General features: G+C 38.3%; 1 protein-coding gene across 11 annotated transcripts in view; it reads right to left on the reverse strand.

Moving 5' to 3' along the window:
* The window catches only part of szt2 (SZT2 subunit of KICSTOR complex), a 165,600-nt gene that overhangs the window by 3,674 nt on the left and 143,376 nt on the right, over nucleotides 1-18,550 (reverse strand). For 9 of the 11 annotated variants that reach the window (XM_081606674.1, XM_081606677.1, XM_081606670.1 and 6 more), the window contains 5 exons: nucleotides 9,756-9,821; nucleotides 4,510-4,723; nucleotides 3,473-3,650; nucleotides 3,246-3,368; nucleotides 6-522 (listed from right to left, as the gene is read on the reverse strand). In XM_081606674.1, coding sequence (XP_081462800.1) covers nucleotides 6-522; nucleotides 3,246-3,368; nucleotides 3,473-3,650; nucleotides 4,510-4,723; nucleotides 9,756-9,821 — 1,098 coding nt within the window. Of the gene's footprint in view, nucleotides 1-5; nucleotides 523-3,245; nucleotides 3,369-3,472; nucleotides 3,651-4,509; nucleotides 4,724-9,755; nucleotides 9,822-18,550 lie in introns of those variants that run through there. The other 2 variants (XM_081606676.1, XM_081606679.1) reach the window with 2 other exon arrangements.

Raw genomic sequence — 18,550 nt, forward strand, 5'->3', positions numbered from 1 at the left:
CTTACCAGCTGTGGGTCAATGTCCCCCACTGAATGGCTCTGAACTGCCTGCAGCAGCTCCTCCAGTTCTGTGAATGACAGCTTGGCCAGCTTTAATTTGTCCAGGGACACATGATCTCCATGGAACAGCCTCCTCCACAGGTTATCCCGGCGGCAGTGACCCATGGCCTGCTCCACACTGGCTTGGATCTGTTTGCGAGCCAGAGCCACCTCATTGTTGAGCAAAGGGAATAGAGGGGAGCTGTAGACCAGCCCCTGACTCCCTGGCCCAGCCCCTGTCAGAGGATAAAATTCATTGCCATCACTAGGGGCTGAGATAGTGGCAGCTTCAGATGACCTTTCCTCCCACAGATCATGGCCATCTCCACTTGACCCGGTGCTCTCTGCTCGATCGCGGGGGAGCCGACTACCCTGCTCATTTGGATCACGGTAAATCTGAGGGAGCTTCTTGAAGCGGCGCATATCAGCGGTGAGATGGGGGAAGAGCTCCCTTTGACTCGTCATGATTACATAGAATCGCAACCTGAACAGAAAAACATATAAAGGACAGGTTATTGCAACAGAAGGTTAAAATCCTTAAAATTTTATATGTTATACACCATTCAACCATAACATTATGACTAGGTATTAAAATTCTATCATTCAGTCCAACCTTGGCATTGACATGAAGGCTACTTTGACAGTTACAAAAAACCAGCCAGACACCCCTAATATTGTTTATAGCGAGTAGTTTAAAACAGTTAACCAGCAGAGAGCAAAAATAAGAAATTCATACCATCTTTAGATATTTCAACATAGATGTGTTTGTTAGTTTATGGACCTATTACAGAATAGGTCCTAATTATGGACCTACAGGAACAGATAACCAATATATATAATGATACATAACAGAACTCATCATAATATACATCAGAAATCATGGCTATAATATCATAGTGGCTTGCAAAAGTATTCATACTCCCCTTGATCATTTGCTTATTTTTGACACATTACAACCAGAAACATGAATATATTTTATTGGAAAGACCAATATACAATTGTGAATTTTAAAGAAAATTATACGTGATTCAAAATCCTTTTTATGAATAAAAACTAAAAAGTAAAATGTGCAAGAGTCTCTCTCTCTCTCTCTCTCTCTCTCTCTCTCTCTATATATATATATATATATATATATATATATATATATATATATATATATATATATATATAATTTTATGCAAAGAGTTCATCGCAGAAGCAGCTAAAATTAATTAAAAATTTTTTTTAATATCATCTCATGGACACTGAACTAAATGCATCTTTCTGACCGGGAGCTGACAGCATGTTGAAGAGTTATGGACCGGACGCTTTGGAGCGTCTGGTTAGGACGCTCCAAAGCGTCCTAACCAGACGCTCCAAAGCGTCCTAACCAGACGCTCCAAAGCGTCCTAACCAGACGCTCCAAAGCGTCCTAACCAGACGCTCCAAAGCGTCCTAACCAGACGCTCCAAAGCGTCCTAACCAGACGCTCCAAAGCGTCCTAACCAGACGCTCCATTTCAACCAAACTTTGGTTGAAATGGTGCGTTTAATTTCAGTCTCCATTAAAAACAGAGAAAACTAAAGAGCATGCAATGTTGTGCTGATCTATTTATAATCTAAACAGGGGAGCCGACAGTTTATCTTTAGGAAATAAATAAATGTGCAGAAATTAATTAGACGGTAACAAGCGCAGTGCACTGCACAACCAATATGTACACGTCTCCGCCGCTGTGAAGAATTAAGCTTAATTCACCCTGCAGTTCTAACACATGGAGCTGGAAGACATTACCCTGCCGCGCCCAGAAGGAGAGCGGTGCTCAGAAGCGTGGCAGAAATGGACATGGACATCTGTCTGAAGTGAAACGACGCAAAAAAAAAATCCTCGTAAAGGCGCACACCGGACCACGCACAGGGTTAAGAAATCGCAGAGTTCAATTGATCGGTTTGATCAGACAGATCCAACTGACTGATGAATTAGCACAGATTTCTCTGCCGATGCGACCAGGAGGAATTTGAGACACTGTGTTCAGATCCCAGCAGCTGATGTGCTTGTAATTTAAGTGAAGCCGTTTAATTTAATTTAATATAATATAAGTTATTGGGGCCACAGTCAATGGTTTGTGTCACTACGGAGAAAAAGTTAGATGCATTTACCTGCTTTATGTGTGACGGGATCTGGATTCAATTAGGTAAACCGCAAAACAAATGCAGCTAAATAGCCTATGTTAATGTAATTATAATTTGATGGGTAAAAATAGAACATGACTGATTTTTTTAATGTTGGTCGAAATGACTGATAACAAAAAAGTCTAGCGTGACCTCTGTGTGTGTGGATAGCACACACACACACACACATATATATATATATATATATATATATATATATATATATATATATATATATATATATATATATATATATATATATATATATATATATATATATATATACATATATATACATATATACATTGTTAAGAAAATAAATTTAAAATATGCTGGTTTCAAAACTTAGCAACATGTCTCGATTGAAATAGCCTAATTATAGTTTTTGGACTAATCTTTATGTTACCTGTAGTCACAGCAGATTGTTTGCTAAGATCTTTTGATTCTCCCTTTGTCTGTATGGAAAACAATCAGGAGAAGTTCCAGCTTCACACTGATCTGTGAAAAGCCGTAAAACATCCTGAGTTCAGGCCAGTGGAGGAGAAGCTCTGCTTCCACTGTGTTTAGATAATGGTGACAACTGGTGTTTGATCTCGAAAACAAATTGTAGGGAGTTTTTGACTTTAAAGCGGGTCAGAGACAGCTGCTGGTTGGATGAGCAAAGATACGCCTTATTTGAATAAATTAAAGACAAGAATACGCCTTTAGTATAAAAGTTTGTGCACGTGAGGAACAAACTAGATTTGCTTTTGCAATTCTCCAAAGACGTCTTTGTTTTTTGTGATTTCCATCTTTTGTCTTTTTCCCTCTCTCAGGTAAATTCATGTGTTGTTTGTGTTCTGATGTTTTGTGATGTGCTTTTCTGGTGATAGTCTGCATCTGTCTTGAATAAATGCTGATTATTGTGACCCTGTTATCTCTGTGTGATCTCATTCTTTGCGCACAGCATTTTCTGAATCCGGGCATAAGAGAGGATATAACGAGTCAAAGGGTTTTAAAAAGAGTTAATAAGCTTTAAAAATGTTCCTCTCGTAATAACATATCTATTGTTCATTATTACCTTAGCAAATGCCTCTCCCCATCTGACTGCTCCTCAAATGGAACAGCATTGTGGCACACCACCAGAGACACGTCAAAATCATCATGGTGGTGGAGGCCCTCCAGGTCCTTGTAGGAGCCGGAACTGCATGGGAAGCAAAACCACAAGAACAGACGGAATGTTTCATTAAAACTGGTCAAACATAAACCGAGCTGGTTTATTGAGGGTTTACTGGGATGTGTTTTGACCTGTTCCACAGAGCCACCAGTGCATATTCATGGAGGTCAGCCATCCCTTTTTTGTTGTCAGTAGCAACTGCAGTCTTTGACATGCGGAGAGGCTTCATGCCGTAAGTGCTGGTGTGGTCAGTGATATAGTTGTAGAGCTGGTGAGCTGTTATTATCCCAGTGGAGACTGAAAAGCTTCCTTTATAGAAATATAAAAAGAAATGTACGTCGTTTCATTTTAATCAAAGCCTTAACGTTTGGGGAATGTAACATGAAGCAAACATATTCACTACCTCCAAAAAGGTTCAGTGACTTGAGAGAATGGGAGGGTTTAAATAATAACATTTTTTTAGGAACTTTTCCAATTGTTATGGCTATTAGATATTAAAAGAAGTCATTCATATTTTAGATTTCAGTGTCATTCTGACAGAACTGTAGATTCAGTCAGAAATCAAATGGCTCACGTCAGTCACTTTACTGTGGCTATTATGAACTTTTCTGTGTTCTAGCCACTGCCTGTCCTGAAGTTGAAAGTGTGAAGAAAATGATCAGTGTATGGCGTTTCCTGACATCTACTATACATGGACTATTATTGCACCATTATATTTGCAATTTTCTTTTTATTGTGACGGAAATATGAGTTCTGTAGATAATAATTAAGTTTCAACAATGTTTGCAAAATGATGAAAAACAAATTGAAATTATTACTTTTGAGTCTTTGCTTTTAATTTCTTTGTTATTTGTTGGATCGGGACCAACAGCTGTAGGTAGATTTATTACTCAAAGAATATTTTTGACAAATAAAACTGAAATAGTGTCTCATCAAAAAATTCTCACATATGATTTTTAACGATCTCATCTAAGTCCACTATAAAATCGTCCTTTGGAACAATAGCTTTCCTTCTTCACTTTTACCTTAAATAATGAACTTCACAAAATTCCACATCAAAATTACGTGGAATTTGGTGTAGATAATTGAAAGATGAAGCAATTTATTTTTTCTGAAAGCACTACTATTTACGGTGAATCTGTATTAGTAGCAGGAAGAAATGCATCACCTTGAAAGATGTGATTGCGGCCAAACTTGGGAATATCTGGGTAATGGCAGATGAAGTCATCAAGAAAGTCCGTAAGCTGGTAGCCCTGGCGAAGTGTCATGTGGCATCCAACCAAGTACTGGTGAGCCACACGCAGGTGAAAGTCATAGCTGAAGGAGTGGATGTGCATCAGGTCCCGCACCTTATCACACTCCTCAGTGAAGAGCATGGACAGCTACAACAGAAGGGTGAAGAGAGCTGTAAGACGAAGGAGGCCACAGAAAGACTTGCAGCATTCTTCCTGCTAAATAAGGTACTTCCACTCCAATATCAAATGGGATTTTGATACTGACATTAGGTTGTCAAAGTGCGATGAACTATGAATGATCACCAAATTATAAGCAACAAGTTGCCTTTTCAGTTGCACAGAATATTGACTCTACCTTGTCTAATTATGTTTTTAACCTCTAAGGTATCCTCCTGCATTACAAGATAGGATCAAAACTTGCCACTAATGCTGCAGCTCAGGAGTTTTACCATGAATCATGAGAAACACCTGCAGTCTATCACAGGTAACATCAGGCGTCCCATATGCTTCTTGCAGCCAGAACTCCACAGAGACAGAAAAAAGGGATACACCTACTGTACCTGCAGGCTGGGGCTGGGCAGTCAACTTCCCTGTGTAAAAGAAACTATTAAAATAAACTAATTTTTAACTAGTGGTTAGATGTAAGCGGACAATCTTCCAGCGGGTGCTGGAAGATTGCAATTTGCTATGTTGTATGCATGTATTTGTACATGTTTTGGCTAAACTTTCAACTTCTAGTTATTTCACTGAAGGAAGAATAAGAACATTTCAACCAAAAATGTACCACACCATGGTCATGCAGAGACCATTGAAGGGGCAGGAAAGTTACAAGGGGAACAAGATTCTAAAACGCCAGACAACATGGCAGAAACCCACATTAATCAAGAATCTAACATTTAATCGGATGACTCTACGTCACTCTCATCATGTGGGAAAATTGCAAAGCAAATATAGTCTATGTTACAAAACTGGCACAAGGCAAAAAAAACCTCAGCACCTGCTTAGGACCCCAGATCTCCAGGGTCCCCAATAAATGCTTGAATGTAACATGAATCATAGATGCAAAACTTTAGCATTTGTTTATTGAGAATAACAATGCTATTCAATTTGATTTAATGGTTTTAGCAGAGATAAATTAAAACATTCAATTGTACATTTAGGATTTCATTAGAACCTTTATTCACAAACACGTCTATATTGAAAAGATATATATTCTTGCCTATAATTTGATAGTTAGATGGTGCAGTTCCTTCCCTGCTGTGTCTTAAGAACCAGTTCAGTCATTTGATCAAGGACAGCCGGATTCATTTATTTTGCTAAATTGCTATTGTTAGCTAAATTTCATTATTGTGCTGTACAGGCATGCCTCCTGATGCACAGATAAAAAAAATAAAAAATAAATAAATAAAAATTACTGAGGGAAGAAAAAAACAAAGAGCACTTGAGGCATCAATCATAAAAGGGGCAGGGGACCAAACCCCCTCTGCATGTGTCTGTGCCACACAGTCCTGGTTTGTGGTAAAGTTAGATTTTTTATATTCACACAACCTACTTTGTCTATCTGTTGAGCCTTCTGCTGCATTTGGATGGCAAGTGAATTTGCAGTACACATATAATGTTAGTACAGGCAGCTTGCACTGTTAAAGAATATATTTACATTTATTGTAGGTACTGGTTTCAAAAGTTGTATGTTAATTAAAATTGAGATTTGGAAATATACGTTTGTTGTGCCATTTGATTCCTTTAAAAGATATTGAATATTTTTCACAGCTTTTGCCTCTTCTTGCAGTGTTTTTTTTCTTCAGCTTGTTGATCTGTATTTTAACCATGCAAATTAACTAAACTATTCAAAAGTCCTAGAATTCACACAGTATTTTCTATTTTTATGCATGTACATCATTTCTAAAAAATAGATCAGGCATCATACTAAAATTGGTATTCCTTAGTCTACTGTGGGGAAATCTTTCTGCCGTAATTCGAGAGCACACATTTTCAGTTTGACAGAAGGACTTTTAAATGTCTTTCTTCTGAAAACTTGTTAGGCTTGAACTCCAATTCCTCCATAGTCTAGCAGACTATGGAAATATATAGTCTTTCCATAGTCTATATCTTTCAGTAGCTTTTACTGAAGCAGATACTCTTGCTTGAGTAAAATTGGCTATTCTATTGACAGATACTGTATTGCCAAAAGCATTTGTTCACCTATCCAAATGATCAGAATCAGATGATCCGACCCCTTTCATGGCTACAGGTATATAAAATGAAGCACTAAAAACAGGCATGCAGACTGTTTCTACAAACATTTGTGAAACTATGGGTCGCTCTCAGGAGCTCAGTGAATTCCAGCGTGGAACTGTGATAGGTTGCCACCTGTGCAACAAATCCAGTCGTTGAATTTCCTTGCTCCTAAATATTCCAGTTTCAACTGTCAGCTGGGTTTTCTAAGAAAACAGAATGTTTGGTAACGACTCAGCCATGAAGTGGTAGGCCACATAAACTAACAGAGCGGGGTCAGCATAGTGCAAAGAGGTCAACAACTGCAGAGCCAGTCACTACTGACCTCCAAACTTCATGTGGCCTTCAGATTAGCTCAGGAACAGTGCAAGGAGAGCTTCATGGAATGGGTTTCCATGGTGGAGCAGCTGCATCCAAACCATATATCACCAAGTGAAGCAAAGCATTGGATGCAGTGGTGTAAAGCTGCCACCACTTTAGAGTGGTGGAGGCGTGTTCTCTGGAGTGACAAATTACGCTTCTCCATCTGCCAATCTGATGGATGAGTCTGAGTTTGGCGATTGCCAGAAGAACGGTTCTTGTCTGACAGCAGTGTACCAAGTGTAAAGTTTGGTGGAAGGTTGATTATGGGGTAAGGTTGTTTTTCAGGAGCTGGGCTTAGCCCCTTAGTTCCAGTGAAAGGAACTCTGAATGCTTCAGCATACCAAGACATTTTGGACAATTCCACGCTCCCAACTTTGTGGGAACAGTTTGGATCTGACCCTTTGCTCTTCCACCATGACTGTGCACCAGAACACAAAGCAAGATCCATAAAGTCTGGTGTGGATGAACTTGACTGGCCTGCACAGATTCCTGTCCTCAACCAAATAGAACACCTTTGGGATGAATTAGAGCAGAGACTGAGAGCCAGGCCTTCTTGTCCAATATCAGTACATGACCTCACAAATGCACTTCTGGAAGAATGGTCAAAAATCCCCATAAAATCTCCTAAACCCTGTGGACAGCATTCCCAGAAGAGTTGAAGCTGTTCTAGCCGCAAAGGGTGGACCAACGTCATATTGAACCATATGGTTCATATGGCCATATGACATCCCATGTTTAAAGTGACATGGGATGTCACTTAAACGGGCTGCACAGTGGTGCAGTTGGTAGAGCTGTTGCCTTGCAGCAAGAAGGTTCTGGGTTCGATTCCCGGTCTTTCTGCATGGAGTCTCCATGTTCTCCCCGTGCATGGTGGGTTTTCTCTGGGTACTCTGGTTTCCTCCCACAGTCCAAAAACATGACTGTCAGGTTAATTGGCCTTTCCAAATTGTCCCTAGGTGTGAGAGTGTGTGTGTGTGTGTGTGTGTGTGTGCATGGTTGTGTGTGCATGGTTGTTTGTCCTGTGTTTCTCTGTGTTGCCCTGCAACAGACTGGCGACCTGTCCAGGGTGACCCCACCTCTCGCCTGGAACGTTATCTGGAGACGGGCACCAGCACCGCTCCTGACCCCACATCCACTGGATGTCACTTAAACTCATAAACAAGACAAGGCAGGTGAGCAAATACTTTTGGCAAGTATTGTATGTACACAAAACTTTTAAATACTTTGTATAAGTTTTCATAACTAAATTAGGAGCAACAGACCATGTCCTGTCAGCTGTGCACAGTGGAAGTATATTAGCAATCATAATAAAGAGAAGCTGTAATCATTGCAGGAGAAGGAAAAGATAGAAAGCAAGATGATCAAAACAGAATAAAAACATTAATCATTAATTGTAGGCAAGCATAAACAAGGTTACATACCTTCTACCTGTAAACAAAGACCTTACAACAGAGATTTCAGAAATGTCAGACATATATTTTAATCACAACATGAAGACACATAAATATACCTATAATGTTTATTGCTGAAAAAATGGTTTCAAATGTCATGCAGAGGTGAACCTTCAATAAGCTGACAGGGAATCCTGGGGAGCTCCACATATTTGATTTTAAGACTTAACAAATATCATCTAGGAGGATCCAAATAAACTAAATATGCTGAATGTATCTAAAGACATTGGGAGTTTTTGATGTATTTATTTCTAAGCTTGATGGCTTGAATGGCCTTTATTTGACAGTTATCAGACATGAAAGCAGGTTGTGACAACTGGGACTCAAATTTGTGATGATGTGTTGATGCCTTTTCTATAGCCAAACTTGTGAAAATAAATTGATCTTTGGTTCTACTTCTCATCAATTCATTTGTAGGACTTAAAATCATATCAGGCTCCAACCTTATTAAAAGGTTACTATAAAAAACTCATCAAAAGTCACATAAAAGCTTCAAATCAAACCCATTATCACATGGAAAAAAGCATTTAAACAAGATGTGGAACAGTCCCAAGGTATGCTCGCTTTTAGGGCAACAGCAGAATGACCCCTGAAGCCAAAAAATAAAAATAAAGAGATTCTTAGCAGAAAGTAGCTCTGGTCACTTGTCCCAAAGCCTTTGATCAGACTCCAACCTGACAAAGATGTAAGGAAAGTATAAAAAGTGTTTTTTTTTTGTTTATGTTTTTACAGGAAAGAGACAGACTTGGAAAGAATGCAGACAATTAGCTGAAACACCCGACAGCCAAACCAACAAGCATGGAGGCAGAAGCCTGTCAAAAGTCAAGCAAGAATATGAAATCACAAAGATCTGGCTCACATTTCAATACATTTCTTTTTTGAGATTTTAGGACTTCGCTTTCCCTAGTTATTGAAAGTATTTATTACACTTGCTTATCTACAAAATCATGGTTACTGTCACCGACATCGGCTGGGCAAAACACTCAAATTAATCCATTTGTAGATATAAAGAGACAGACAGTAGATTTGCAAAGAAAGAGATCAAGACTGATGGTAGCAAGCAGATTGGCGAACAGGGGTGAAGCCTGATTGTAGTGAGACACCCCTTCTTAAGAGTAGCAGGAACATACCGCACAGTCACATATTGGTGAGGCATCTGGAAACGGCTTGCAACGAAGTTTGGTGAGGTGGGTGCCCTGATGGAGAGATGAGATGAGGTGGGATTTGGCACACATGAAGATACAGACAGATGAATGAAGAGGAGGACTGATGACGTTTCAAAGACACATTGAAGGTGAGGTTACTGTTCTCCTGGCAACTGCTGAACCCAAACTTGTCAACTGGATCCATCACTACAGAAAACCCATCTCCCTGCTCTAGAGCCCCATAGCAGTGTGGTTTACTCCACTATCTTTGCATTACACATAGTAAGGTATGGTTTGGATGCAGATGCTTGTCTTTGGAAAAGACAAGTATGATGCTGTATACATACTGTTCTTGAAGTTAATCTGAAGGTAACAGGAAGTTTGCAGGTCTGCAGCTGTTGACTGCATATAAAAGTTGATTTGCCACAACCCATTCACCTCGTTGGTTAGAAACAATGTATCAGCAAGAAAACTACATCAGAAGAGTGAAAAGGCAGAAAAAAGCTGAGAAATACAGAAAGGCCACAATTTTATTTAGCTAAATAGATCAGAACCAGCCAAGCCACCATGGGGCCCTAAGCAAAATGTGGTTTTGAGGCCCTCTGTTTTTGCCAATAATGTGGATTACTGCAATCATAGTCAGATGATTAGATCATTTGCATACCTGCTATAAACTCATAACATCTCTGACTGTGCTGTTTAGTATGCACTTAAGATGGAAAACATACACATATTCATATTCTCAACATACTTTGATTAAATTAATTTATCTTAGGCATAATTCCAATAGCTAAAAATTACATTTATACTAGGTAATTGTTTCTCACCTGACAATGAGGACCAGTCCTGGGCTGATTTTGTGCCTTAAAATAATTTTAGCAGTGTTTCTGGAGAGGCTTCTCATGACGCATTTGTCAAAATGATGCTCGTTTTAGCCACATCAGGCTCAGCAGCAAACAACATATCACCAACTACAACTTTGAGTAGCTTATGCCAATGTAGTAGCCATGTAGCCTAATGTAAAAACCTTTAGCTAAACAATGTTTAAAGGTTGAGAAGTTTTAATTGTTATCAAACACCCCTTTTTGAAGCCAAAAAAATCTCAGAAATAAATAGAGCCAATCATGAGAATCAACTCATTTAAAGTTAAACTCAGTTTTACACAACAAATACAAAGACGCTAGTATAAAGGTTTGGTTGTTGAACTGGATCATTCAAAGTCACAGCCCTTTCAAGCTAGTTTTCTATTAGCAGCTCTACAAATCTTTTTGATAAAGCGTCCTGCATAAGCAGTTTCAGGGCCTTGAGCTGAAACTGATCAATGACTTCATTTTATAGCAGCGGTCTCAAATGCAGACCTTGAGGCTCGGTATCCTGCCTTTTAACTGTCTCTCTGCTTCAGCACACTTGACTCCAATGCTAGATATCGGCTTGACTCCTGCATACATGCATCCTAGTGAGGCAGCTTCAGCATTATATTCAAATCTGTTGGACAAGAGACACATCTAGAAGAAGCAGGGCTCTGGTCCTCAAGGACCCTTTTGATCCCATCAAAGGATCAAAAGTTTTGCCTTTTGATCCTTTGATAGTTTTTCCATTTGAAAGTTGTTTTAGATACTCAGCTTTTGTAGTTACATTTATATTCTAAACGCAATGATTCATCGACTTGAAGTAAATGTGGAAACAAATGCTGGATATGAAAATGAGACGGCCTCATTATTGATTCAAAATATTTAAGAGCGAGAAACGTCTCTTCAACACCGGCACCAAGGAGACAGAAACAGCAGGATGCAGCAGCCATGATAAGAACTTCAACAAGAATCTAGGAGGGAAATCTCAACTTTAAGCACCAAGTAGAAGTGTGATGCAACATCTAAACAGTTTCCTCCTAAAGTCGCTCAGGAGCAAGAAAATGCCCAAAAGTTACTGACTGCCAGTGATGGGGCACTGAAAAGGATTAAACTGTTTTGTATTTGGAAACCAATCAAAGTACTTTCCCCATCACATGGTGTCTGATATGTCTGAGAAAACACTGACAATTATGAATGAACATCCAACAGTTGAAAATATGGTCATTCACACAGGAGCTCTTGATGTTGCCAAGCAGTAGGTTAGAAATTTTGATGATTCATTAACCAAAATTAGAAATCTCAAAGTCAATGTGTTTTCAAGTGCACCACTACTGACAGCTTGATGTGGAAATTAGAGCTATAGCAGATTGTCAATAATTAATGAATGACTTAGAAAAAGATGCATTGCTGTCCCAACTTTGATAATCACAGAATCTTGTCACTGCATAACCATCTCTACAAAATAAGTCTGGATTAAAACTGTTCACATGAGCCATTTCTGCACTGTAAATCAGAAACACGGAGCCTCTGCCAAAAACAGGACAAATGTCAGTTTGTTCACAAGGTCACTCAGACCAGACAGGTTTACTCTTTTCCCCTGAGACCACCAGTCCCAAGTGAATTGCCTTATCAAGCTTTATCAAGTCCAGAGGATCCCAAAGCTCTTTGGAGTACATTCAGTCATTCACCCATTCACACTCACATCCTCACGTCTTGATTACAAGACCAGTGGCCTCATGTATAAAGCATGTGTACTCCACAAAAAATGTGCGGCCATATTATACGCACATGTCGACATGTATAAAAATAAACTTTGCACCAAAGTTTGAGTAATATACACGCACACTTTCTCCCCAGAAAATGTGCAGCAGCCACGCAAACGTTTTCTTTGAACAATAAACTACAAAGCATCAAAACTCACCTAAATACACTGAAATCTTTCTAAATAACTGAGTGGAGTCAGATTTCAAACCAACAAAGAAACAAAGAAGTTTCAAAACTGATGTCTTTTTCATGATTTTAATATTTTACTGTTTAAACGTAAACGAGGAAACTGAACCACATTTGTCCTCAGACAGTAAGCTAACATGCATACAAAATAAAGAAAATGAAAATGGAAGGATGTGAAAACCTCACTTGAATATAAATAATACTTTTACTCAGTTTTTGTCTCATAAAGATGTAACACTGCGAGCCGGTTGGTTAGCAAGAATGAAATGACCCCATAGATTTCATGCATCCATGGGGTCATTTCATTCTCACTAAAAAAAGAAAACTGAGTTTGATCAGCAGATTAACTCTAAAAAGTTCAGGTTTGATTATTTTTAAGGTGATCAAGGTGTATAGACAATCACACATATGTAAGTAGCTGCGCAAAGGTGAGCCGCGTAATTGAGGAGCGCTTTGGCTCTGATGGAGAACATCACCAATGGAAGGATTCAGATGGAGCGATTGATCAGAGATCATATTGATCTGCTGGGAAATGTTGATGATGGCTTATCATCATCATCTGGGTTAGACTGATCATCTAACCCAGAGCTCCAGACGGATCATCCTGGAGCTCTGAGCAAAACTTAAAGAAGGAGCCGTGTGGTACCGGTCCAGCTGCAGTCATCCTTCAGTTGAGCCAGGTCCACTTTGTGAATGCACCTTTAAGGACAGAAAGCATCTCTACTCTGTAAATGTACAACTTATGCACATGATTCCACTATTTAGACTAGCGGTTCTCAATGTGGGCAGAACCGCCCCCCAGGGGGCGTTCAGAGGACGGCAGGGGGCGCTGGCAGACATTTTTACAAAAGGGGGGCCTGGGATGCCTTTGGGGGGCGTTTGGTCGAAGGTAAACTTTACACCTTAAATCCACAACAACACCAGTTTAGACTTTGAGCAACTTGGTAAAACTGTATTGTGTAACATTAAATTATGCTTGGCTGCAACTGTATTGATGGCAGCTCTTCTTCTATTCAGTGTTTGTAGCTTCTGTTAGCTTCTTGGCGCAGCTCCGTTCTCCTGCTACTGGTAGCTAAAATCACGATACCCTCACTGTATCCCTCTGAAAAATGAACCCATTTAAATAAAGAAATCCCTCCATGGGTGATACCACGATAGAGAGCCTTCATTTTATAGCGTTAACACGGTGCTGTAAGTGGTCCGGTATGAAACGGGGTGATAGAACAACACAGCACTTTTAAATTTCAATAATCAGAATGCAGAAATTGTTTCCGTTGTTTTAAAAGGTTTATGTCAGTCTGCCTTTTCCCCATCGATACGCTTCCCGACCGCCCTGCACCTTAGGGGTTAAAAAAAAAAGCTGTGCCTTCGCTCGTAGCTGCGCACCTTTCCTTTATAAATCCCAATTTGCGGGGAATAGAGTGCAGATGCTGATCCGATCTGTCGCCACCCATAAATAAATATGTAAATTAGTATAAATACCCAGAAGTCTGACACCACAAGAAGCAATAACCATGGCAACGTCCTAGTTTGTGGCAGTATAAGTATTTATAATAATTATTATTATTTTATTCATAAGGTGCTTTCAGGTCACCTCACAAAAATACATTTAAAAGAAAAAAATAATCCAAATTAAAAAATGTATTAATTAATTAAGAGATTGTTCAAATGCCTGTTTGAACAGTAGAGCGTTCAGCCGGGATTTAAAGACAGACATGTCAGAAAGTCCTTTGAGTGGGAATGTGGACGTTTATTCTAGATCAGTGTTTCTCAACCTTTTTCAGCCCAGCGCCCCCCCAGCCTTTATCCAGGTCCCTCTCCGCCCCCCAACAAACAATTTGCAGGCTACGTTGCACTGACTATTATTTTATCATTAATATTACTATCACTATTGTAGATGTTTTGATTTTTATGCTTGTTTCTGTATTTATCATCAAAAATAATTTCAGCCAATCAGCAGCCAATCAGAGTGGATAAATATTCCTATTTTGTGCCATTTTCTAGTTGTTAAATATTCCACAAAATGACCAGATAAAAGATGTTCAACATGCCAGTTTAAACTGATCTATTTGCAAAGCGACTGAGCTCTGCAACATTAAAACATGGATAGAACTGTAACTACATTAATCATAACTCTTCTTCTCTTCAGTGTTTGTCAGTTTCTGGTGGTGCAGCTCTGTGCTGCCTTCAGGAGAATGGGACATCAGAGTATCATCCATAAAACTTCACCCACATGGCATTTATTGTTCAAACCAGAGCTTTCAGTGGAAAAACAAAAGTTCCAGGTCCTTTTAATGTCAAACAAATATGAGACAGAAACATGGATTATATCTTTATATAGACCTGTCTATTGATTATAGATTAATAGTTTTACTGGACAGAAATTACAAAGAACAAATCTGGTTCTTATTCAAATCCTAATGAGTCAAATTGAAAGTGTCATGGAGTCATCAGCCTCATGACATTAACACTGACATGAAAAATAATATTGAAGAAATTAATATATCAAATCTAATTAAAACATAAATAAGTGATCAGTTCTTTACTGTTATGGTCAGTAAGATATATTTATTCTCAGTACTAGATGTGGTCTCAACAAACCCATGACACTTCAACAATATTATTTTACCTTTTATGTGGAAACAGTGTCTGTTTATTCTTGCCATACAGTCTCTGTATTAATTATTGCTCTAAAGGTCTTGCCATACCAGTTTATTCCTCTGTATTTACTTTAGTTTCTTAGTTTATTCTTGCATTTTGTTCTTCATTCATTTTCATTTAGTTTCATTTGATTAGTTTTATCCTCTCTTGGTTTATTGCTATGTCCACTTTAGTTTCTTTCCTGTTGCTACATTTATTTTATCGTTTATTGACCATCAGTAATCTTCACTCATCACCTGCTGCGCCTCCTAATCGTCATGTGTTTCACATCATGTGTTGATTTTTCACTGTTCAGCGTCAGATTCTCTGTTTTTATGCCATAATTCACATCTAGTTCGTCGCTCCGTTTTATGTCCCGCTTCTCCTGTTTCAGAGTTTTGCGCGCGTCGTTTTTTTTTTTTTTTTTTTAACCCCTAAGGTGCAGGGCGGTCGGGAAGCGTATTGATGGGGAAAAGGCAGACTGACATAAACCTTTTAAAACAACTGAAACAATTTCTGCATTCTGAATATTGAAATTTAAAAGTGCTGTGTTGTTCTATCACCCCGTTTCATACCGGACCACTTACAGCACCGTGTTAACGCTATAAAATGAAGGCTCTCTATCGTGGTATCACCCATGGAGGGATTTCTTTATTTAAATGGGTTCATTTTTCAGAGGGATACTAAGTCAGGGTATCGTGATTTTAGTAACTACATGTTTATAAGAGCGATTTTCTGTTATCCTTCCATGGAAGCATGCAGCCTTCAAACGGAAATAAAACACTTTTTAATATAAGTTGCTGCTTTGACATGATCACAGCACTACCAAAACATATGTACAAAAATCCTCAATAAAACATTAAATATTTTAAAATCAGACTCCAGACAAGTGAATCACAGCAGCGCCATCAGCCGGTGTAACACTGAACTGTTGGTGAGCTGTGTTAGCGTGGTGAAGCTACCAGTAGCAGGAGCGGAGCTGCGCCAAGAAGCTACAAACACTGAATAGAAGAAGAGCTGCCATCGATACAGTTGCAGCCAAGCATGGTTTAATGTTACACAAGACAGTTTTACCAAGTTGCTCAAAGTCTAAACTGGTGTTGTGGATTTAAGGTGCAAAGTTTACCTTCGACCAAACGCCCCCCAAAGGCATCCCAGTGCATTAACTGAATATTATCGAGAAAACAATGAATCAAAAATTTGATCAGCCCTCACCAGTCCTGTAGGGATAAGTGTATAAGATAAAGGATGCAGGGTTTCCCCCAGAAAACTTGCTAAGCCAAGTCGTCGGGGTGCCGAGGCGGTCCACCGTGTTTTTGTATCAAAAGATTTTAAATAGACAGGAAATGCAAATATATATGTACATAGTTATATGTTACAAGAAGACATTGCCAGTGAAATGTCATTTAAAACCACAACTGTCGAGTCATAAAACAACAAATCAAAAAAAATAAATAAATAAAAATAAAAATAAAATGAATATCAATCATTTGTACTTCTGTTTAATCCAAATTAAGTCAGCAGCTCCAGAAGGCCCCCCAGGGCCCACAATGCTAATATTTTAACACAAACCACAGATACATTTGTACTTTTGTTCACTAAAAATGTCAATGCTGTTAAAATTGACTTAATGTTTCAGCATACAAAAAATTATTTTAAGTTGCTTAAAATTTAAACTTAAGATTTTAAGGAGCTGGTAAGTTTACTTTGTAAAAGTTCAAAGAACAATCTTCATAGTTAGATTGTTTTGTTACCATAGCAACAATCTGATGCTGAGTTTAATCTTTGAGTTTGAGCTCTATTTGTGTACAATACGCTGGGGGAACCCTGGGATGAATGGACAGAACATTTTTATTGTAAGAAATTTTTGTGATAAAACAGAAGTGATGTCATTGGAGCTTCCATAGTTGGCCATCCTAAAGTGATTCCATCGTGAAACACGGAACAAAGTTAGAAAAAGAGCAACTTCTGTCATTTTAAAAACAAAGATTCGCATATGTATCGCTAAAAGGGTTTAATGTTCTTTAGTATTAGTTGCTGTATGTGTGCACACAGTGGTGGAGGCCACAGCTGTTTGACAGAGGAAGAAAGGGGCTCACAAAGTGTTTCCATTAACTATACCAATAGTGCAAATTGAAATTCTGAAAATAAATTTGCAAATGGAAAAGTATCAATTTCATAAAATCTCATGCTAATCAGGTTTTTTACACTTTCCTTCAATTGGCTTCTTATGTGCAGTGTGAACTTTTTTTTAAAATGATTTATTTTTCATTGTTTCAGGCAGGCAGCTGGTCAGGAGGAGAGGCCTCAGCTCCAGGTTCCCAGAATCTCCCAGAGATCCTCTTCCTCCTCCTGTCTCCTCATCTTTTATATATAGATCAATTGTAGGAATATTTTTTCATGATTCCCCAAACATTGGCTAAATATCAGCTTGTATGTTATTGTAATAAGTACATTTTTATAAAAACATTTTGTCTCCATTTATTTTGTAAGATTTGAGCTTACAATCTGATAATAATAACAGAAAATAATCTTGGTAAGTATATAGTAAGTATTGTAAATAAATCACCCAGTTGAAGCTCTGGCTACATATAGCTTGATACAAATTAAATATGAAATAATTATTTTAAATTTTCTTGCTTGTACATCCAGAGCAAAGAAATAATGGAAAGAATCAACTCAAAAGTTGTTCATTGTGTTTAGTCAGTTTAGTCTAATAAGTTATAAGCATATAATGTCATAAAGGGGACAAAGGTTTTCATTTCATATTGAACTGTCATACTTCACTTATAAAAGTGTGACAAATTATGAGGTGTTAAACCACGGAGGAGGGTTATATAACATTTTTTTAACCAACTGATGTGCAAGATAATTTTTTTAGATTAAAGTTTGAATTCTGAGATTAAAGTCAGAATGACTGTCAGAATGTTCTAGGTTTTAAACTAGAGCAGATTAAAGACTCAAGACAGCAAAACATTGGGTGGACTAGTCTTTTAGCCATTTACTGAATCGGAAGCTACATTCAGATGCCAACTTTAGCTTTGCATACAAAACAAATTCAGAGTTTAAGGTTTTCTGTATGATCATGATCAAATTAATTGCTTTGGACGAGTGTACAAAAACAGGTCTCTATATAACGTGCGGCACAGAGAGAACTTCCGGGTCAGACCACTTGTTAAAAATGAAATCATGAAAATTGAAATTGAGCGCTCGTTATCTGTTTTTTTCCATTTTCATTTTATGCACTAAATCAAAAATTGGATAACGACTCGTTAACCAATTTTTGAATTTGGTTTAATACATGAAAAATTAAAAAACAAGTCTTTTTTCATTTCAAAC

Source organism: Poecilia reticulata, chromosome 4 (genome assembly GCF_904066995.2).
Source record: "Poecilia reticulata chromosome 4, P_reticulata-male-v2, whole genome shotgun sequence".
NCBI classification, from domain to species: domain Eukaryota; kingdom Metazoa; phylum Chordata; class Actinopteri; order Cyprinodontiformes; family Poeciliidae; genus Poecilia; species Poecilia reticulata.